The following is a 24,003-nucleotide window of genomic DNA, read 5'->3' as shown; positions in this document are numbered from 1 at the left end:
CCCAAGAGGGCTTTGGCGAGAAGCAAACCCTTAGTTCCCCTTTTTATTTTACAGAGGATTTCAAATGTGTATTTCCTGGTTTGCAAGGATACTGGTGTTTTTTGAGGCCCATTTAATGAAAAAAAATCACTAGTGTGGTATGTTCACCTCAACCATTGCATATTAAAAAAAAAATCACAAACTTTGAGTCTCAAACTGCAATAGAGACTGGAAAGGATCATAAGCACCTCAACTCCCTTCAAAAGAACTTCTGAAACTTTTCCTATCTACATTTTGATGACAAAAATTTATTTTTACCTTGAAATGGGTGTTCACAAACGTCTTCATCATAGGACATATACTGCTTCCATTGACAAGTAGATTTTTTTTTGGCCACAATATGTTTGCTGTTTTCAACAGCTAATTTGTACTCTGATACACCAACTAATGCTTTTCCATCACAGTTCCACCATAATGAGTATTGAGTTGAATCACATTCAAGCATACTTAACGGCTGTTCTGGTCTACTGATGTTCAGTCCAAGACAGGTACTTCTGCCTATGTTGAAAAGACGATGATTGGATACCCATTTCCATAACATGTCTTCTGAGAGCTGACTGCAGTCTTCCAGAACAAGGCCAACTTTCTCTGCTTTAATGCACAAGTTGGAATCTTCACTTTGGATAATAAATATCCCTTTATCTGTAGGGGAGAAAAAACCTCAAATTTTCAGACTGTACAATACTGCAATTGAACAAACAGCATCAAAAGACAAATATTTTAATTGGAGCTCTTTAGGAAGAAAACTGAAAATATCCATCAGAATAACTATCACTTCAAAAAATAAGAGTACTGGTCTAAGTTTACTTCCAGCTGAGTTTTTAACATGTGGAATACTTGCAAGCTTGTAAAAATAAGGCTAAGCAATATTTCTCAAGTTGGATAGCCAAAAAAAAAATGGGGTGCCCAAAAACATCAGTCATGTTTAAAGGAAAAAACCCACTGGTCACCAAGAAATACCAGTAATGGAGTAAAGGTTTAAATGTTACACGAAGTCATGCTGTATATTGTAAAATAATTCCCTGGGGTAGATTGGAGAGTGCAATTAAAATAAAAGCCAAAAAGTTTAAGGCTGATATGACCATATTCTCTACTGTATTCATTCTTCACTCTCTGCAACTATAGAGACAGAAAGAAAATAAGTTGCATTGTAAATAGGATACAGAAAGGGCAAAATTTATCTATACTATGAGAATTGGTGACCAAGGGTTAAAGTATGCCTTCCCTATACGATGCATATTGTTCAACTACACATGCCGACCCTCTGCAAGAGCAGATGTGCAGTTAGCCTGATATCCCAAATTTCTTGGAATCATGCAGAAATTCACTGAACCATGTGACATCACACTATAAGTATGTGAAAAAAGTCAGCTATTTAATGATTTGGGAGCAAAAGTTAAAGTGAGCATAGAGACTGAAAAAAATGAGGGCAGCTGAGGAACTGGAAATCAGTAAAATATAAGCCTGATTCACTCTGAAATTGAATGGTAATTAACCCAGGGAGTTCCTCTTACATTATATGCAAGATATTTATTTTAAGCCTCAGGAGATTATGCTCTGGAAACCTGAGCAGCACTTCTTCCATTTTGCCTTGAAATTTTACAGTGATAACTTCTGCCATGTGTACTTTCAAACTGCTGCAATTCATAACACCTAATATACTGAAGCACTAAGTATAATAATAATAATAAAAAGAGTCCTCTCAAATTGATGTAGCCCACAAATAAAGTATGAGATGCAGAGGTCTACCCAGATGCTGTGTCCTAGTTTAGTACATACAGCTTAGCTGCAGCCCTAAAACAGGAAGATTTTTCAAGCAGCAGTGTCACAGTGCTGCGTAACAGACATAAAAGAGATCAGCTTAACAATATAATGTGTACACACTTGGATGGACTTCTTCATCAAACTCACAATCTACCTCCACAGCATATGGTAGGTCCTGTACAGCACCTTCTTGGGGTGGGGGGAGCAACACCACAACCCAGAGGTGAAGGATTCTCAGCCTTTGAAACCCTTTATCTGTAAGGCTCTTAAAAGTTGAAATGACTGCTGAGAAAAGATAAGGTTCTTGCGCAGCCTACACAAATAACCCAGCTGGATGATCTCTGTGAATAATGCCCTTTTTTTTCATTCTGCAGCACTTTATGCCAAGAACAGCCAGCCCATAATTCTTGAGCCACACAACCCTCTTCCAAATGCAGTTTCCATTTGCCAACTACAAAATGCAAGACAAGAGAGCTGTGCTGGCCTGAGGACTACCAGGTAATGGCCAGCTCATGGCAGAAGTAAGACATGAGAGATGGCAAACTCAGTGACAACTTCACAGGCCCCAGCTCAGCCCTGTCTTCAAGTGGGGCAATGAGACAACTGGAGCAACTTCAAGCCTTGGGAATGCCTCCAGCCTCCCTCCTTTCAGCTTGCAAATCTACAACATCCATTTTACAGCTGCTCACAAACACGGGTTTTGTTACAAAGCTCCTGGTGTCAGGGAGAATTCTGTGCCCAAAGTCCTGCAGATGAAGAGCTGCAACTGGGGCTCTGTGAACTTGCAAGCCCCAGAAGAGCCAAGGAGAAAAGGAGATAGTCTATGCTTTAGAAATTGACAGGGTGGAGGGAAGCCTTTGGAAAACTGCTGCTTCTCCTACATCCTGCCCCTCCACAGAAGGATAAGGTGACAAGAAACAGACTTCCAGAAGCGAAGCCTGAAGCTGATGTGCAGCCCCAGATGAAGACCTGATTGCTGACCAGTACCTCCAGGTTCCTGTTTACTTGGGTTCAACAGAGCTAATCGGGAATAAACGGCTGCAACAAAACTAGGAAGACAAGATATCTTCATTTCCTTCCTCCTTACCTTCCACTTCCTTTCCCCCACCCAAAAAACCAGTCAGAACTGCTTATGTGGTAACAGAAAGTAACTGGAATTTACTGGAAATGAGAAAAAAACCTATCCATATTTCCTCCGGGTATGGAGGACCGCAATGGGCAGCGGAATAATGAGCAAGGAGGACGCACATGGCGCGGGGCAGGTCCTCAGGGCTCAGTGCCCGCTCCCGGCCCCTCGTCCCCCAGATCCCCTCACCGCTGTGCGGACCGGGCTGACCCCCGGCAGACGCACGTCCTGGAATCCTTCAGCGCCCGGAGCCGCCGGGGCTCTGCAGAGCCCGGGGCGGGAAACCCGCGCGCTTCCCCCGCGCCGCGCACGGCGGGACGGGGCTGCGGCACGGCCAGGGGCAAAGGGGCAGAGGGGCGAAGGGGCGAAGGGCTCCGCCCGGCGCGGAACGGGGCCATCGCCGCTGCCCCCCGCCCGCCGCGCCGCCCCCCACCCCCGGGCCGACCCCGAGGCGTCACTCACTCCGCAGGGAAGGCACCCCGTCCCGGCCGAGGGCGGCGGTGCCCTGAGCGGGGCCGCGGCCGCCCAGCAGCAGCAGCAGCAGGAGGCAGCAGCCCGGGAGCCGCAGCCGCACCGCCGGCATCGCCCCGGCACCGCGCCCGCCCGCCGCCGTTCCGCACCGGACCCGGCGGCCCTGCCCTGGGGAGGGCAGAGCAGCGATCCCACCCCGGCGGCGAAGGAGGGGCGGCCCCGGGGCCGGCCCGGGGGCTCCCCCCGTGATGCTGCGGGAGGGGTGCGGGGGGAGGTCGCGGCGGTCGCGCTGGAGCCGCCGCCGAGCTCTCGGGATCCCCGCGTCCCCGGGAGGGAGACGGCGCCGGAGACCGCTCGGCCGGGTCGGGAAATGCCGCTCATGCAGCTCGGGCCGTCTGCCCACGTCAGAGCTGCGGGTTCAAGCGGACAAACCGCTCTGTATGAACCTTATTTCCATCTGAAAACACTTTACTTTCTCTTACCTACACTGCAGGTACTTTTATCTTAAAAAGAAGCAGAAAACACATAGACACACTAGAGGTGGGAGGCCTCTGTCAGCATAGTCTGTGTTCCCAGCTTCGCGGCTCTGCCCTTGAGCATCCCTACTGCCCTAGACCCCATTCGGAGACTTGTGTTTTTAGCAGGTCAGCTTTTGAACTCGAAGTCATTTTACCTTTTGGCATGGGCAAAAATAATCGCAATTTTCCATTTTGTTCACCTCTGTCTTCAATGGAGTATTTGCAGGAGCTGCCCTCCTTGTGTTGAGTTTCAGTTTTAGGGAAAGCAGAACCTCTGGGTTAAAAATAGAGTAACTTTACTGGAATCAGCAGGAAAGTTCGTTTTTAATCTGCAAAAACATGTTTCTGCAGTGTTCTTTATGCTTAGCAGGCAAATACGTCTATAAATATGTACATAAATGTATAAAAATAAATGCAGTGTTGGAGCATAACTGAACTGAGACTGTTCCCCCATGTCCACCTCAATCATGATACAAGGATGGAAAACAGAAGCCTCTGTACTTGGGGAAATTTCTCTGATAGTTCAATAGAAGAAGGAATTGAGATGCAAATGAAGCCGAACACTTAGAAAGAAGCACATAAGTGGAGAAGTTTCTTCCCATTTAACAGATGATAAAAATGTCTGGCAGAGAACAAGCAGTAGGAAATAATGCTGAACAAGCTGGTCTGACTTTGCAAGACAGAAGAGTTGTGACTCTCATGGAACTGTGATGTATCTCTTCTCAGGAAAGCTGCAGCTTTCTGAGATTTTCAGGTTCTGAGAAAGAAGGTTGTCAATGAGCCATTTATGAAAATCTGGCCACTCATAACTGTCTACATCTCTTCAGGAGTGTTTGGCCACTGCTTTGAGTACTGATTTCCAGAAAAAGACTCTCTTACTCCAGAACCTGCTACTGGGTCACACTGAAAAATTGTGCACAGTACATTGTACAACATTTAAAAATATTGGGCCAGTAAGCACAAATGAGGCTCTTTGGGCTGTGGAAAGGAGCCTCACTTCAGGTGGGTTTTTCTGCTGATTTCAGCAAGATGAAAATAAGCGCTTTCTGATTACAGATTGCTAATAATTAACTTAATAGCAGTATTTTTGTAAATATTTTGCTAAGTGCAAATTAGCAACTTATTCATTCTGTGTGGTTTTCCTTGCTTTTTTTTCCTTTGATATTCAGATCTGCCTCTTTGACTAAACAGTTTTTTACTGTTTTGAATCTGTTTTCTTCTGACATAACTGGTAAATTCTTTCTAGTGCAGCTGTAGTTATACTGACCTGCTATTTATAGCTAAGCTATACCTACTTAATTACAATCATAATGGCTGGCATAGTGGCCTGTAAAATCAACATGGTTGGCAACATTTTCTGAAGTAAACTTGATGGCAGTTTATATTACCTTGCACATTAAATGGTATATCTTTCCAATTTTATTGGGTTGGTTGGGGTTTTTTGTTTGTTTGAAGCTTTACATATGTTCCTTCAAGGCATTTGCTGTAGTGATTTGGCTCCTTTATTTTATTTTCTGTCTGGAACTCACTTTTTGTAAATATTTTTCTCTTCATTTCTCTGTTGATGATCTGTTCTCTTTCTTTCTGTGTATTCTTGGACCCATATGTATAAATATAAATATAAATATAAATATATATGCACTTGTCTGAGTTGATCTGCCTTTGCTATTTAGGTACTCTAAACAGATGTTCAATTCCTTCACCTATCTTTTCTTAGACATTAACTTCACTTTCTGTGTGAGATCCATACAGACATATGAACCCAGTGAATGTTCATTACCTGCATCCATGAATAAAAACCCTTATTAAATTCACACTAATACAGTTTGCTCACAAACCCATTGCTTTTCCAAGGCACACACACAGATCCAATGTGTCATGGGCTCAGCACTCCTCACACAGTAATTTCTGTTCCTAATCTGAAGTCTGAGGACAGGTCTCAGTTTTTTCCCAGCCAGAATGGAAATAACAAACCAGAGAATACCTAGGAAGAAAAAGCAGGATGAAAATTCCTTGCATTAGCAGTGCCCAGCAAGCAATACTGCCATCTTTTCTTGGAGGGACTGTCCTACATCCTGTTTGGCTCTGAAAAATGGCATCTTGAATCAACTCCCAAGTTTGCATTCATTTTCCCTTTCACTCAACTTTTCTGTTTACCCCAGAGACAGAACTACCCTCATTTATCAACTCTGCCAGTCCAGTTACATCTGGTTATAGTCACTACAGGCACTGCTTCCACCTTCTCTACCTCATCTGCCGCATCCCAGACATGAGCAGTGACACCCTTTTTCCTTTGGCAGTCCCACCTGTGTTTGTTACACCACTCCATTCTTCCAGGCTCCCAGGTAATTGCTGTGGCCATCAGGCTCTGCAGTTTCGCTCCCAGTCAGCTCACACTGGGTAAGGCGGCCTTACAGGACAGTCTGTAGTGGCCAGTTTCAGGTTAAGTGAAATCTCTGATTGTAAACTGCCAGTTTCTGGTAGAAATTTTATTGTTACTATAAATCTATGTCAAACGGGCTGTTGATTGGCAGTAATATCAAATTCAATAGCAGACAGACTTTCACGTAATTGATGTGGCATTAAGGGAAAAAATCCAATATTGAAATATTTGCAATAAAACAAAACTGGTTAATGGGGCTAAAGCTGTCTCTGGCCTGTCACTGGTAGTTTCTCAAAGCCTGTCTTTGACTTATCCTTTCCCTTTGAGATCCTTGGCTGTGTCATTCATCTTTCAATGTACCAATCATTTTTTTACCCTTCTTGTTAGTACTGTTAGTGAAATTAATAGAAGGAAACTGTTTTTGCAAAGATTTGCTACGAGAGAATGGCTAATGTGGTCCCAAGAAAAGCTATTAATATTACACTGTAGACTTGTTTACTAAACGAACCTATGATTTGTTGTGCTCAATACCAGAAATTACCCATACTGTGATCAAAAAATATTATCCTTTTTAAACAAACCAATAAAGCCATCATATAATTGTTTAGCAGAAATTTTGTTTCCTGGCTTAAATGCATCTGAGAGACCGTTTTCTCTCCATTTGTTAATTATATTCAAACAAGTTTGTAGGCAAAACCATTCCTGATTTCTTTGGCCAGATGTGTCCTCTACCCTATGCTAACCAACTCCTTAAGCACAGACCATCTTTAATTTATCAGAACAAAGCTTCATAAATCAGGGTAATAGGGAATATGCAGGTTCCACTTTAAAAAAAAGTGAGAGTTAACATAGATTCTGACAATGAAGCATTGAGGAAACTTTCTGTTAGCTCCAGGAAAACTGATGCTTTCAAGAAGCACAAGACCCTCAGTCAGTGTGTTCCCTCCATAGTGGCATGCCCATGTTGTCCCACCAGCCAGCCTTGGTCTCCGGTGGCTGCCACCAAAAGCTCTCTTGCCAGGTCCCATTGCCTCTCTGTGCATCCTGCTAATTTAATGGTGACTAAAACAGGAGGGTCAGTGAGCCTGGCTTGGCTTTGGTATAACCTGGAGTGGCCAGAAGTGAAGGTTAGGAAAGTTAAACTTTGTCATTTGCTAAAAGATTATGAACAACTCAGAAGGAACAGACAACCGCTATCAAAGTACTATCAGTCGAGTCAGAAAAAAAGACTTGACTGTGTGTAACACTGGAGCAAAGATATATGCTTGCAGAAATTCTAGGGCATAATGTGTACTCAGTGCTGACATGATTTCACAGGTTAGGACAGGGTGTGCCTTTGCACCTTGTACACTTCTCACAAGAGCTGATCGTGTTTTCTCAGCCGTGCATACACATTTAGACTCCAAAATCCCACAGTTAATATAAAAAGACTTACTATGTTCATTAGAGAATATGCACACAGAGAAACCCAAAGCAATTTTATTTTGCCTCTTTCCTTTAACCAGTTTCTTTTCAGGTGAAATAATCCTTGCATTAGATACCTTACTTTGTATTCAATAAAAATGCATAGGCATAGATTTTTTTTTGTTATCTTCAATATTTTGCTTTGTGGCAAATCAGATATACAGTCAGTCTCATATTTGAGGATTTAAGAACCATCATTCAAGAAAGTCTGGAAACCAGAGCTCCCATTGATTTTGCAAGCGATAGAATCTGTCTTCATTACTTATACAGTTATATTTTATATTATATCAGCACACACACATATGTGTAGGCACCAGTGAACCACTTGTTAAAATTTCTGCTCTCTTCTCTGAATTTTATGCTGCTAAGAAAATAGAAAAAGCAAAAATATTTTTCCTTTGCGTTCTTCCATGCCCAAATTGAAAATTCATTAACAAGCACAAGAAATCAAATTGGATGGATAAGACTAAGTGTTTTCTAGTCCCTGCTCATTTCAGGAAGAAGGAGGATAACATTTGCTTGTGGATTTTTTCCTATGAAGGGTTAGACATGTTGGTGAGAACTGCATAATTTTTCTGCAGGGAAATTCTGTTTACTAACATGAGGCTGAGTTTATCATCAGATGCAAATGTGCAGTGAAAAAACTTAAATGCTTTAATTGTAATAGGGTAGATGCTGTGACTATGATTCACTGAAAGGTTCTAATCAGTGGGAACAACTTGCCAGCAATGCTTTTTAACCAGTTTGGCCTTTTATATAGAGAAAGAAAGGAAAATTCCCAGCTATTAAACTTTCTCCTCCTTTATGTCCTTAGAATCTCAACATGCAAAAACTCAAAATTTAATCTAAATTAATTAAATTAGTGACTGTACAGTAAATCACATAAACAGAATTAAACATGTTCAGATATTCTTGTCCTTACTTTGAAATAAAGATTAACTTGATTAAGACCAGTCCAATTCAAAGTGAACGTTTTCTACACAGTTTTCATGTGAATTATTCAGCCCATAATAAATTCCTCAATATATTTCCGAATTAATTTCTTGAGTGCCACTAGTGGACAAACCCTTAGGGACAATCTTTCCATAAGCTCTTTTGGGATGCTGATAAATCACCCACAGTAAATAAAGTGTTCAGTGAGAAGCCTCTCTAATAAAGCTCTCTATCTGCCAGATTCAGAGAGCATCAGAAAGGGAATCCAAAAGTAATAGTCTATGGAAGGGAGATGTTGAACTGTTCTCTGCAGATGCTGTCCCAGACATGTGGCAGGAGTAGCTGTAAGTACTCTAGGATGAATACAAGAAGTACAGACCACTGTTTCTGTAAAAAGCCAAATTCTCTTGACTGTGGTTCATTTGACTGTCACCTTGTGTGCTGGCTCGTGACACAGTACCACAGAGGACTTTCTCTCCCTGCAGATGCTGGTGAAGGAGAGGGAAAGTGTGTGAAAAGTTTTTCTAAAAATTCATTGATGTGAAGGACTCTTTTGCTAGGTCTCTTAGGCTGATCAGTTCTTTTCTGGTCAGATATATTGTCAGCCTTAATTTCTCCATCACCTTTGAGATAATTGGGGATTTTTGTTCTTGTTGCTGGACTTTGTTTTGTTTTTCATACTTGGTTTGAGGGGGCTGATTCCTTTTTTTTGTTTTTAATCTGTCATTTTTCAAATCCACAATAACCTAAAATAGAAGCAATCAAGGGTTTGTTACGTGGTAATTACACTGTAATTATAGGCCTGGTTTTTAAGTGGTTGAGAGTTTTGGAGAAAGAAAATTTTAACCTCACCTAAGGAGATGAGATACAATGAGATACAATTTTCCTTTGAACTAGATATTAACTCTGAAGCCTGATGTTGGTACACAGTTTTCCAAACACGGGTAACATCTAACTGCTGAACCCTAAATAGAAATTTCCTGTTTCTTCACACCTAAAGACTTTATTTACACTCCTACCTTTTCTAAATATGGAAACAATAATGACAAAAAACCGTGTTGAGGAAATTTACCCTGTGGAAAAATGGCTTTCTAAAAAAATGTATCATATCTTGAGAACCTCATCTATCTGAATACAGAGATGTCTTGAAATTGTTTTAAAATGTCCAGTTTGATTAAAAATAAGTCTAAATTGTAGTGTAAATACCATAAGGAAGGAAGAGGTTGTGATGAAAGGGTTCTCTCTGCTTTTCCGTGATGATTGGTTGAAAAGAGAGAATGACCCAGCTTCAAGAAACTAAGTTCTTGTCTACCAAGATCTTTGTAAAGCCAAAGCCTTTTTTTTATCTACACCACCTATCGTTATTGTGGGTTAATTGCTATCTATCAATGTTAGCTGATATGTAGATCAGTAAAAACATAGAGGTTTCTAAGCATGACCCATTCATAAAAACAAACAAACCAAGAAAGTCTTGGGGTAGAATACATTCCAAATTACATGCCATGAGTATACATTATGCAATTGTATCACTTTTTTTTCACAATCCACTGTGAAATGCAAGAGAACATGATCTTACTGTATGCCTGGAGAACACAACAGACTTTAAACATGGTTCTATTAAGGACAGAGAGGAACGTTCTCTTCCTCAGAGCAGGAAATCAGCAAACATCAAAATACATGACTTCTTATTAGAGGAAAAAAAGGAATTAAAGGGATTAAAAAGAAAATATGCACTTTGTTGTGTACTTCCTAAAAGATATTGCTGCTGTTACACTTACGGAATGGATGGATCTTTAGCTTTAAGCAAGTTGTGCAATTTAGGGGTCACTGTACAAAAGAATCATGGAATGGTTTGGGTTGGAAGGGAACTAAAAGATCATCTAGTTCCAAGGAACGAAAGAATGCCATATGTCATCAATCAGGGTTCCAGAAATAGGTTGCTTACAAAGTTCATCCACTAACTCATTTCCTTGAAAAGTAAAAGGATCACAAATGAAGAAAATCCAGACATTAAATTGCTGTCTTAAGAAAGGGGAGAGAAGTTATAAAATAATCTCTAGGGTATGACAAAGCATGAAAAATTTGCTAAGATTCATGAAACTATATGAAAACAATGATAAAGACAGATGCTAAAATAGAAAATGTAGAATGAACAATTAAAAATATTAAAAATGCATTCAATTTTACAATCTTTATTCAAGGTCAGATAACTCCTTTTTTACACAAACAAGTTGAGACATTTACCGGTTTCTTTCAAATGGATGAAGCTAGAAATTGTCTCTTTTTTTTTTACTTTTAGACTGTGTGTGGTAATTTTCATGGGGCAATAACTCCCTTATGCCCCCTGCAAAACAGACTTGAACTTCTACATAAAGACAGATGAGACATGGAGAGTATTGCACTTAACATCTCAGTTCTGTATTCCAGACTCATTACCCACTAGTTATATTACAAAACAAAGTTGAATGCAATCTGGACATGTAAAATACCAACCAACATGCAACTTTTATAAATCAAACAAAAATTATCCATTTAACATACATTACTGAAATTACTATACTATAGGATGTAAAAGATACACAAATACCCTAAAATTGCTAAGGATTATTCTTTAATTCAGTTTAACTCTTCAGTGAACAGTAGTATTACTATTAAAAAATGTTTTGTCCACTCTCAAGGTCCAGCCTCAGGCCAAAACAGTATTTGTGAAAACAGCAGAAAGACTTCTTCATCCCACTCACCACACACAAACCCACTTATAGTTTGGTGGAGGAAAATAGAATAGAGAGAAAAATATGAACTTTGGTACAAATGCTACAATATGAAAGTGATATAGTTAATACAGAAGGATGAACATCACTTTTATCTCTAGGGTGAATGCCAAGTAAGATCTTGAAAGTTCTTGAAATTTGGAAGTTTAGTTGAAATCTAAATTAATGCTGGTAAAAGGATGGCTCATATGAATGAGTCTAGTTATTTGATATCCCTCAATAACAGAAACCTTCCTCACCAAGCCCTTCTATTTTCTCTCTTCTCATGAATTCCTAATTATTTGAGTGATTTCCATCCTGACAGTTCAGAAGGTGGACAGAAAATTTATAGTACAGTCATCACAGCAGGGAAATGGCAAATCATACTCCCTGATTTCGTTACATCTTTGATAATTTGGAGAGAGATTGTTAGGAGGAGTAATTAGGCTGTAAACATTGTCAACATACCAAATTGGATCCTTGCTGGTGACTGGAAGATGCAAGTGATGAGAAGAGAGCAAGATGCTTTGTGAAACAAAATCTCCTGTAGGAACATGGAATGTAGACCACCAAGCGTTTGATATGAAATGCAAACACCACCTTTTTAATAATATTTGAATACTGAGATATGTTGCAATATTGAAATGGGTGACCTACAGAAGAAAGGCTTTCAACCCTAATATTGAGCAGCAGAATCAGCCTTCTCAGAAACAGAACTTAAATGGTATTTAATAAACAGTATAGATTTTTATTACTTAAAAAGTAATAAAAATATTTTAATTTCTTTCAGAGAAAGTTTATAATTTGATGACTTCTGTGTGAGAAACAAAAGAGTAACAGATAACTTACATGGGCTAAATCCAGATTTCCCTAGTCCCTTAGGCAATCCTGACCCAAGAGGTATCTCAGCAGATTCAGGGGCCAGCTTTGCATCCCATGAGTTTATCCACGTGCCAGGGAAACAGGATTTGATCCCACATGTAACTTGCACTGACATAGGTGGGAGTCTAGCAGTTGGAAGGGCCACAGATGCAAGTTTTTATCTGTGCACAGTTTCCATGATGAGATATGCAGGAATACCAAAGAGTACAGATGCGAATCTGTTCCAGTATAATAACAGACATAATTTCCATCATACTGCTATATTTTTGTACTTACTACATGGATATTGCATCACCTTCTTTCCAAAGGCATCTGATACTATTTCTCTTTGCACAGAAATATATAAGTTCTAATCCACTTACAGAGAGTATTAATCAGTTTGTTTAAACAAAACAATCTTTGTAAATGAAAACTAATAGTTTCACTGAAACTAGATCCTCATCTGTAGCCATTGACTCCAGTAGGCTTTGGATCAGGCCCTAAAACAGGCATGGGTCAGTCTCACTTCCAGAAACTGTAGCAGATATGGAGTCTGAAGTTGCACAGACTTTGTAAATATTTATTACAAAATGGACATAATTTTTTTTAGATCAAATACTTGATTTACCACAGGGAATGTATGTGATTGTTTGTGACTGTGTCAATGTATCTTTGATTTCTAAGTTTTCTTTTCTAAGTACCTTCACATGTACCTTTTGACCACCTGTTTCAGAGTAGCAAAAAATGCAGCTGAAAAGTGATATTAAAAATAAAGTACATTAGTGGTATCTTAAAATAGCCCAGTGCTGTAATTTTTCTATGCCAGCATGTTAGCTGCTTTTTGGGGCTTTTTTACCTGGTGCTATGCATGGTAACAGCATTACATTTTAAATATTTATGGCAAGTCATCTGTAACTAGCTAAAACTGAGATTTAAAAATCCTCATTAACATAATGTAAATGAATATGAAGTGAGATCCACAGATCCATTTGTTGCTTAGTTTGTGGGAAAATAACCAAACCAAACCAAAACCAAACAACCCAGCCCAAAAGAGCTGAATATGTTATTTCACATATGACTAAACAGTTTGGCTGCTGGGCATTGAAAGAACCTCACAATTTTGGATATATCAACAAAAAAGTACTGTCTGTGTGTGATACTGAGTATTTTGTGTGAACATTTTCTGCATGTAGAGGGCTCTTGAACCAGTTTGGATGGGCCGGAATGTGAGGTTTATTTTGAGTGTCTAAACCATTCACAGGATGCAAATGGTGAAATGGAGTTCTGGTAATCCTCTGATTTAAAAGAGTCTCTACTAGGGCCTCTAATTTACAGATTTTTACTTTTTGTTCTGGATCCTTTCTACTAGAATTTAAAGGAAAAAAACAAACAGTCTATGCCTGGAGCAGAAAACAACTGCAAGTGAATAAGGTTTGACTTAGCTTTCTCTGAGAAAACCTCAGGGACTGGGTCCTTAAAGAACATCAAACAGCAACAAGGACAAGGAAAGAGGGAAATAGGACAAGAAAGAAGAATCAGAAAGGAAATGCTTCTGTATAACTTAGACACATAAGACAGGCAATAACACTACTTTTTTCTGAGGAAAAGCTATTCAGTCACACAGGTGGTATTAGGAAGCTCTATCCTCAGTAGTTTAAGCTTCATTCATGAAAAAAAAATCTTTTTTAAATTTAAATCAGCCCACCAGATAGACTGGTACAAATACATTCCTAAACACAGATATACGGGATTGTTTGTATGAACAAAGTAGTGTAAAGCTCATTGTAAATACCTAATTTAACAAAAATAGGCTTACATATGATAATTTTTAATCCTCAGTATTAATGACAAAATTATTTGTGATGCCATTTTTTTAAGATGGGGGCTTTAGTAATAAAGAATTCGATTTTTTAATATTTCTACCAACCTTTACGTCTAATATGATATCTATATTTTTCCCAACACAAAATATATTTTTGCCAACAGAATGGTTATACCACTGCAAGGTGCAAACAAATATCACATAATCAGCTGAGAAGAAACAGGTGTTTTTAGATTCCCTGCCAGGATAACTAAGTTTGTAGTGTAGTGTTGGAGGTGCTAGTAGAAATCTGCAGCCATGGCCCCTTTTTGCTTTTCTTGGTTCTTGTAAGTTACATTTTTAAAAGTGGTTGTTGAGCCTCTGTACAGTGGATTTGTTTCCTAAAAAAAAACAAGACAAAAGAACCAAAACAAAAAGAGGTGAAATGGGAGTCACACAGTGTTTGTATAGAAATAATTCTGTACTTTTGATGATTTTAGAATAGCCTTCAGTGCCTCACTTATATTCCAAGCCACTGAAATTCAGAGTGGACTATAAGAGGCAGCACAAACCAGCCTGGGGTCAGGAACATGCTCTCCTTCACATCTGCCTCCCAGATTAAAGTAATGCACATTGTCAAACAATACTTTATTAAATGTGTCCAATATAATCTGTGTATCAAACCTGGTGGCTGGACGATTATAAAAGCACGGAGAGTGTCTCAGCAGTGAGGTGTTACCTGTCATGGTCCTCTTTCTTGAGCCACATAGGCTATCTACCCTGTGGTGGGAGAAGGGCAAGTCTCATCTGAGCTTTTAATCCTGGTCTCTCATCAATCACTTCCTATCCTTTCGACTGTGACAGAAAAGAAAATTAAAATGCTTCTATCAAGTGTATCCTTCCCTTCCCTCTTACCATATGTAGCTCTCCTGAAAGATCAAGAAAACATTCTCAGGTGGCCTTGCCTGTAAGTAACTGATTTTTCCCATCTCAAAAGCTGAAAGGCTGACAGTGCCCATTCTTGGAGAAATGTTGCAATCACAGGACTTTGTAGGAGAATGGAACAGAATGAACAGCAGCACATCGCCTATCCTCCTGACACCCCCTAGAAACGCTTACTCAACATGCTTGTTTTTCAAAGATCCTCAGAAGTCTTGAAGATTTTGCAAAAGAGCAAAAAAGTCAAGGGCAGAAAGGAAAGAAGAAAAGGGAACATGTGGTGTAAGCTTGCATTAGATGCCTGAAGCTATAGATAGAAGATAAGGCCTGAATTTCTCTGTTCTTTTACCTACATTTTGGACAGCTTCCATTCACTGCTCCTCTGTGTGAGTGGGCTCCCATCACAGAGGCCACCACCAACCTCTCTATCCTAAACAGCTGTTTCTGGGCAGAGGGGTACACCTCTGATAATCACATAGGCAGCCAACAACTTTTTTAAAATTAATCAAAGACAGGGCACTAATTAAAAGCAACTAATAAAAATAAAGTTATCTACACATTCTTACATGTGCAAGAAATTAAACCAGGAGATTAAACTCTAGATATTTTTCATCCATAAAGGAATAATAATTTTACTTTATAGGATACTAAACGTAGTGAAAACCTACCAGCAAAATCTATCCATTTCAAGAACAAAACCAAGACACAGAATTTTAAAGGCAGTTGTGCATCATGCAACCAAATTAAATAACCTTGTATGAAATCAATGCCTGTCACTTACCGTTTGCCATTTAACTTTTGATTTTTCTGCTTCAAACTTGGCCACCTCTTTTCGGTCTTGAACTGACACCAGCAATTTCCATATACAAAGTAAAACAATGCCAATGAGAAGGATAGCAAGGGTGACACCCACCATTATCATTGGGATATTTGGAACTTGTGTGCAATCTGTGGAAAAAAAACAGTTATGACTGTGGATATCTCCAATCAGTAAATTTTAGGCTATTAAAAACAGCCAAGAAGTGTTCTGAGCTTCTCACTTGCCATGAGCTGTGCACACCTTTTTCTTCAAGTCCACATTATTTTCTTCCTGCTAGCTTGCTAAAGGGTTTGTGAAACCAGTTGAAAAATATTGCATTAAAAATTTAAAAAAATTAATTGCTAACTTGTTCCACTGCACTTTTACCATGTCAATCAGTTAGCAGCTGCTGGATACAGACACAGATTCTGAAAAGCCAGAAAATTGATTTCAGATCTGTGCCAATATAATCCTAAAAAACAGGGCTGAGTTGACAAGATTATGAATTTTACAATGTTATGGCTGGAGCTCTAGTCCAATTAACTGATATTCAGCGTGTTGCAGAAGAAAAGATTCTAGAGAGATCTATATCAGGGTAAAGGCATCAATGATATTGATAAAACAGAGGAAACTACATTACTGTCATGAATACAATTGGTAAAAAAAACCCTTTAGACTTGTTGAAAATGTAGGACTGGGCAATTGGAAGCAATTTTGGGTTTCGAGTCCTGATTTAATTTTGTCATACAATATTTCAGAGAGTCAAAATTACAACTGAAGTTTTTGCTTCACCAAAACACAAAGAAGTTTGATTCTTTTAATATTAGAAAGTATTGTTTCTGTAAGTTGAACACTACTATTTTAAAAAGTTTTCTGCTGAACCATGGTTTAAGGATATTGAAAAATTCATTTCAACTAATTTGTCTTACATGATTGTATTTCAGATTTTGATTTTGCTTGATGTCATCATTTAACTAATTCTGAGGGGTCTGGTTTGAGCAGTGGGCTGGCATTCTGGCTACTGGTGCCATATTGACTTTACTGTCATCTACTGTTCTTCTCCTGGGCCTTGAAATGTGAACTGAGGTAAGACCTCAAGAAATTCTCTACAAATATGATTTCATTCATGGAAGTGAAGATGGTTATTGTGGGAGAGCCACTACACAGCAGTCATTGCTTAAGGAAATACCTTCTTTAAAATATTTCTTTTGGGTTTGTTTGTTTTTTTTTCCTAAATCTACTTAAAACACATAATAAAGGTATTTAATAAAGAGAAAATCTTCCCCTAAATTCTTGTATCTTAAGAGTGTAGTTTACAAAGCGATTTGCTTCTTTAATACTAGCTTTGTTACAACCATCTTTGCTGTACTAGTAACCTATACAAAACCAGACCACTGTTCTTATGGCAGAAGTCGCTTTTGTTGCGCAGTGAAATCACTTTTGTCCTCACGTTTGCTAAAGAAAGGCTACACAAATGGTTAATAAAACAAATGCCATCTGTGCTAACAGAAGTAAGTTACAAATCTGCATGGCTTTGCCTAAAACATAACTAACATTTAGTACGAAGATGTCTTAATTGCTTGGAAGATAAACTATTTGGCTGCTGAAAAGTGGTGTCTGGGTTCTCTCTTGTCCTACCTGATTAGGAGATTTAATAAAAATCAGTAGTGAAACAATGGTAAATAAAGAAGTCATGTTAATGAAAGGACATAAAGAGATCTGTTCTGTATCTGTTAGTTATTCAAAATATTCAGAACTTAATGAGAGCTGGAGCACGTCTCCTATGAAGATGGGCTGAGCGAGTGGGGGCTTGTTCAGCCTGGAAAAAAGAAGGCTTTGGGGAGACCTAAAGAGCACTTTCCACTACCTAAAGGGGCTACAAGACAGCTGGAGGGGGACTTTTTACAAGGGCATGTAGTGACAGGACAAGGGGGATTGGCTTTAAATTGAAAGAGGGTAGATTTAGATTGGATATTAGGAAGAAATTCTTTAATGTGAGGGTGATGAGGCCTGGGCACAGGTTGCTCAACACCTCAACCCTGGCAGTGTTCAAGGGCAGGCTGGATAGAGCTCTGAGAGTGGTATCCCTGGTTGGGACAGAGGGCTTGGAACTAGATGATCTTTTAGGTCCCTTCCAAACCCAACCATTCTATGATTCTATGATACTGCAACATTCAACAGAATTACAAATATATTTTAGAATTTCATCAGGTAAACTCAATCAGATAGTCTTTTGAATATTTGTCCATCTATGAAATATATATACATTTCAAAGTGAATTATAGTTTTATCATGTAATGCAAATGACATCTGGTATCTCAGAATTGCACAAGGCTTTAAAAAAATTTGTTTATTCTTGTAGTAATGATCATTGTGCCCATCTTTCATGAAAGGTCAAGTATTCATTTTACCACTGCATTAAATAAGTACTTGAGGAGGTGCTCTTTTGGCTGGGCAGAGAAGAACCACAAACACAGGGAGGTGCTGTTCTGCTTAAAAGAGCTCAGCTTCTAGATTGCTCGTCCTGTCTGTGGTTTTAAATCAGATTTCACATAGAAAAAGCAATATTCATTGCTTACCTTTCTGTTCTATGCTATGAATGACTGTCCTTCCCTGTTCATCCACAGCCAGTAGAAATGTGGTTATACATTCATTTTCCCCCTGCAAAGAGCAGGAAATGGGTTTATCCTCTGAATAATCTGCAGAGAGAAGAAAAAAAAGTCATTCATCAGATCAAATTAAATTTAACATTTAATAACTAGAGAGACTGCTGGCATCACGTTTGTCATAGCTTCATCTGTGGATGGTAAAGAGTGAAAGACAAAAGCAGTAATACTCTCAGAATTTCCACTAAATTTAATGGCTTTTCTACCAATCCCAATTTTGTTTAGTTTCTGATTTTTCACTTATATTTCCAAAGAACTGATCCCGATGTTGTCAATCTGCACTGACCATCTAGTGTATCCTATTAGTGTGCTGTGAATTTCAATGAATTGGAAGTGCCTTCAAGATGCTTAACTGCCATCTGTCTAGGAAATGTAGTAGTCCCAAATTAGAGGACAAAGTAAAGAGTAGAACCAAGTGTGTTCCTTCGATTTACAGCTACTCCTGCCATCTCTGGATCACGTGTCAGAAGTAAATATACATACATCAAACAGCAATGGATGCTGTTAGAAAGGCTGCCATTCATTTCTTCCACAATAGCCCCCTCAAAGGTCAGTGTGTGTCCTGTACTGTCACAAAAGTAAATATAGATTAATAACAGAAAAGTAATTCTGGGATTTTTGTAATGTGATTCCAGGGGAAGCAAATAAAGTGACCTGAGATGACAGTCTGCCCTTGTTTATTTGTCTCTCCACTTATTGTTGATCTGCACAAAAGCTTAATCCACTCCTTCCAGATTATTCCTAACTGGGGAGCTTTTCTGCTGAGAAAAATTCGTTCAAAGGGAACAGGGAGACAGGAGGAAGCTGGCTTTGAGGGACAATATAAAGCAAATAAGACAATAAAAAATTGCCATAATTTGGAGTGTAATCATAATATAATATTTTACAGAGAAAAAAAATCTTATAACTGTGTACAATAATGGATTATAAAGAAATCTATGGTACATAAAGAAATAAGTGCGTACTCTATTTTTTTCATTCGCATTGCTTATTATCATAAGGTTTGGTCTTACAGAAAACACTATTAAACGCTATAGAAAATATGACAGTATTGACTACCCTAGTCCCTTTCTCTGCTTGTTATAAAAAGAGAATCACATCTGGTTGAATTTTAATGGAAACATGCTCTTGATTTGCGATAATCTTGTATTTAACCTGTTGCCTGTCCTGTTGCCTGTCCTTGGTGGCAGAGCAATGTGTTATCTAGCAAGGTGACAGGCAGCCAAGACTTGCTGATTTAACAAGATTTGGTTTTGTTAGAAGGGCCACAAACTGCAGACTGATAGCTCTCATTGCCAGGTCACAGTTCCAGTAACACTGTCACAAGTTCTGCAATATTTGTACTTTCCCAACTCCTTTAAGCAAGCAGATTCAAAATATTAGCTTGCTTAAAACAAACAAAAAAAAAGGGTAGTTGTTAGCTATCCTGAAGTCAGAGAAAAACTTGCAGACATATTCCAAATATCATCCAGAAGGCAGTAACAGCACATGTATTAGATATTTTTGAATAGTAATTTTTAATTTAATGTCATCATTTGAAACCAAGGGGAGCAGAAGCATGATTATGTGCAATGATGTAGAAATGAAAGCAAAGACGCCCGTTCAAGCTATTCAGAACTCAGCTTACAGTTAATATTTTTATTTCTCTGATGTTATTTTTAGGATGAGGGATCAGTAAGAGACTCTATTGCATATATTATTTGCAGTTCATCAGCACAAAAATTTGCCTAGGTAGGTAAATTCCTGTAATTTACATCTGTGTAATTTTCTGCATTCTGCAGTGAATCATCATACTCTTCTCACTTCTGCCTGCAACCTGATGCTATTAATTTCAATTGTATTTGAAATCATCGGAGTCACACTGGAGGAGAAATTGGCTAACAGTGGCAAGATGGATACTCAAAGCATGAAAGACTTCTAACAGAAACTAATACAAAAGATTCAACAAAAAAAAAGACTGTAAATTTAAATGTCATTATGTCCTTTCTTGTTTGCCTTTTGCTCAACAAAATGCTTTTTTTGAACAGAATTCATCTCACTTTAAGTCATAACAGAGCAGTGTTGATATAGAGGTTTATTCAGGTTTCAGTATCCACTTTACTGCTGCACTTGGAATTTGTGAGGTGTCAGCACTATGGGGGAGGAAAAACTCAGTTTCTCCAAAGAAAGCATAACTGTCCCTGCTGGGCTTGTGGCAGGAACAGCCTAGTGCCCTGTGGCTGAGGTGGTGGCAGGAACCACGTTTTTGGAACAATGGTTCTTCTTGGGTAGCAAGGGCTCCTCTTGCACCCATCTGGCAAAGGAGGGATTAGCCTAACTTAAATGTTCAAGTACTAAAAGTGAATGAAAATAAATGTTTAAAAGTGATGCCTGCTGTAGAGATAAGCCCAGTAAGTGTGAAGCCATCAGCACCTCCAGAGCTGCTGGGCATCCCATTCCCTGACAGATCCTTAAGGGGAATGGCTGACCCATTATGTTGTGGGGAGCAGGAGAAGAAACCCCTGGCAACCCCAGAACCAAAGCAGAGGAAGTGAAAACCACGAGCCTAAAATGGGCATTCCTAGGAAACAGGAAAATGTAAAGCCTACCCTTTTTTCATTGCTTCACACTTCCAGTCATTGTATTGCAACATACACATGCAAAAGAGAAATGAAATTTTTTAAGTGCTAAGTTTTATTTAAACTAAAGCAATACTTTTGTTTTTCCCAAAAGCCTTGAAGCATTAAAGAAACTGAAACATAAACCAGAAAGAAGTAGACTACCATATGAAGTTGCTCAACAGTCTTTCTTAAATATTATGTGTTGTGCTAGTTATAGCATTTTCAAATTGTTGAGTTTTGTTAAAGTAATAGTGTTTATTCTATGATTAGTTTTTAATTCTTAATTTGAAGGTTATTTTTTTCCTCTAAGGACTTCTTAATGAGGCTACCTCCATACCAAAACAAATCCTTGGAGCTATTAGACAGGCATTTAAGATGAAACACAGTTTGCAACAACTTCAGCTTTTTCTTTTTTTTCTTTTTTTTTAGAGGTCCAGATGGGAACAGTTATTCAGTCTTCACTACAGTAGTTGCTGTAACTGCTGCAAGTAGATTTTAAACCTAAAGAAGTAGCTGACAGTCCCAGTCAGGGAAGCATAGGACATGAATAAAAGGAAATAAGCAGGAATAGGAGATGGTATTGTCATGCTCCTATTCCAGTGACCTCTGTGTATGTGAACAGAGGCATATAAATGGCTGTTTCTGCTCTTGATCAGTATTCATTATATTTGAAAATAGAATGTTTTATATATTCCAATCTACAAATATCTACCATCTGACAACAGCAGTCAGACAACTTTACAGAGATACAATAGAAGCGTTTATATGTTTTTTAAGCCTGTAAAGATATTTTTATATTTATAAACAAATACTGATGTTTAGAAAGGCAAAGCATGATAATAATTTTAATAAAAATAAAAAATTATAATTAATTGTCCTTACAAGGGCAATATTTGTGATATTTGAGCTCTGTATTATGGAGTATTGTCATCAAAAAAAAAGGTGTAGCTTTCCTGGAAATATGTACATCAGTGATGACATTTCTGCATGCACAGCTCTGGATAGCCTTCCAACAGCTTGCAGACACAAACCTTAGACACGCACACAGGATTCTGCATTATCATCCTTATTCTTACATTTGTCTTATTTAATGCTTATGGTACATATGTGATGTAGATACAATACACCTATGTCCTGCCTCACTTAACAATGGCATGTGCCACAGGGTTGGGACTAGAATTGCCATTAGAATAAATACAGACTACCTGTTGAACAGGCAAGCATCTTCCCCTACAGGAAAGAAAAATATGCACTCTTTCATTTAAAGGTTTGTTTCTGTTCTTTCTGATTTTGGTGCTTTTTGGTTTTCTTTTTCTGATAGTATTATCTCGCTCAAGATTAATTACTGTTCCAGAAATTTCCATGGATGGAGGGCAGCTTTGAATTAAAGTGAACAACTGGAAGATGTGCTTAGCCTTTTAGAATACAAGAAATGTCTTTGCCACAGGTTAAAGGGTTGTGTCTAGTCAACCAGCGATAATCAAGGGTCTGCCTAAGGACTGGAGTCAGGTTTTGTATTTGTATAGTAGAAGAAGCCCCATTGGAACTCATGGTACAGGCGTAACTTAAACTCAGGGACTTTCATCAATTACTGGTTTGCAGGGACTGGTATTTATTAAATTCTTTACTTTCCTACATAAACTTCTTAGAAAATAGGCATGACTCAATATGATAATTAACCTGGAAGGGTAACACCAGCCCTGTTCTGCATTTCCTGCTTGCCTCAGAAGAACCATAAATGACAGTAATTGCCTTATGAGCCATAAAATAATTCTACAGCAGAAAAACAAGGCTACTTTCAAATACAAAATTACTGGAAGTGGAACCTACCACTAATCACACACACACCTAAGAAAGGAAAAATGAGTATACCAACCCTTTGCGATGCTGACAGTTGCATCAACCAATTTGCATTTTTCACTGCAATCTCCCGGTGACTTGTCATCGGAAGCCAAGTGACATTCCACACAGCTCCTGTGGAAAATAATTCAGCAGCCCATCAATCTCTGCCTGTCACAAAGCAATAAGACAAAAGCCAGTATGTGTGCATCTGCATTTTAAAAGGAAGCTAAATAAAAGGTCTCCTGCTATGGATACAGCAGTTCTCAGGAATATGATAGGTACTGCCGCCAAAAAAATCCCAACAAAACCAAGCAAAAAACCTCCCACCTGAATAAAGGTATTGTGGATAAGCTCTGTCTTGTCCTCTATTCTCTCCCGGTTTATTAGCTACCAGACAGAACCCCAGGCAACATTATTCATGTAGGTCTATCAAAGACATGTGGTTAGTCACACACAACATTCATTTTTTAAAATTTAAAAAATAAATATTCTGAACATTAAATACTCTTACACAAAATATCAGCTGAAGGAATTCCTGTCAGATGAGTGATATCTGAAATTGACTTCAAAGAGATCAAGTTGGGGCAGCAAGTATAAGTCTGCCTTTGTTGAAAGTCTGTTGAATAATGTATTAAAACACTTTTCAGGTGTCTCAATAGTTGTCTCTTGAATGTGATTACTTGTGTCAGGAATTACTTAGATCCTAATAATACTAATGAAATTTACTGGAAAATTATTTTTTTATTTAATGGTGGAATGATTGAAATACTATTTTAAAAACACAGAGTCTAAACCAATTCCTTTAGAAATCTCTGAAAATCTTCCCATAAGTTTGATGAGGATTTTAATAAATCCAGAGTTTACTAACGGAACATAAAACAACAAACAGAATGAAAATTTCTGATGAAAAATGCATATACCGATTTCTTACAAATAGCTTCAGGGGCTGAGACTGAGAAGCAATCTGAAGAACTGAATGCATAAAAGAAGGGAAGGGAAGGGAAGGGAAGGGAAGGGAAGGGAAGGGAAGGGAAGGGTTGGGAAGGG

The 24,003-nt window shown here is 38.6% G+C and overlaps 2 protein-coding genes across 3 annotated transcripts in view; both read right to left on the bottom strand.

The window, feature by feature from the left end:
• Positions 1–3,458, bottom strand: part of PLA2R1 (phospholipase A2 receptor 1) — a 36,757-nt gene extending 33,299 nt beyond the window's left edge. Inside the window, exons 1-2 of the mRNA XM_027678772.1 lie at positions 3,392–3,458; positions 298–681 (exon numbers count right to left, since the gene is read on the bottom strand). Coding sequence (XP_027534573.1) covers positions 298–580 — 283 coding nt within the window. The 5' untranslated portion in view covers positions 581–681; positions 3,392–3,458. The remainder of the gene's footprint in view (positions 1–297; positions 682–3,391) is intronic.
• Positions 3,459–12,615: 9,157 nt separating this feature from the next.
• Positions 12,616–24,003, bottom strand: part of ITGB6 (integrin subunit beta 6) — a 48,600-nt gene continuing 37,212 nt past the window's right edge. For both annotated transcript variants that reach the window (XM_027678771.1, XM_027678769.1), the window contains 4 exons: positions 22,991–23,088; positions 18,428–18,547; positions 15,831–15,997; positions 12,616–14,511 (listed from right to left, as the gene is read on the bottom strand). In XM_027678771.1, coding sequence (XP_027534572.1) covers positions 14,410–14,511; positions 15,831–15,997; positions 18,428–18,547; positions 22,991–23,088 — 487 coding nt within the window. In that variant the 3' untranslated portion in view covers positions 12,616–14,409. The remainder of the gene's footprint in view (positions 14,512–15,830; positions 15,998–18,427; positions 18,548–22,990; positions 23,089–24,003) is intronic.

This window comes from Neopelma chrysocephalum, unplaced genomic scaffold, assembly GCF_003984885.1.
Source record: "Neopelma chrysocephalum unplaced genomic scaffold, ASM398488v2 Primary Assembly neopelma1_44, whole genome shotgun sequence".
In the NCBI taxonomy this organism is placed as follows: domain Eukaryota; kingdom Metazoa; phylum Chordata; class Aves; order Passeriformes; family Pipridae; genus Neopelma; species Neopelma chrysocephalum.
The sequence above is the reverse complement of the archived record's forward strand: the minus strand, read 5'-3'. Positions and strand labels throughout refer to the sequence as shown.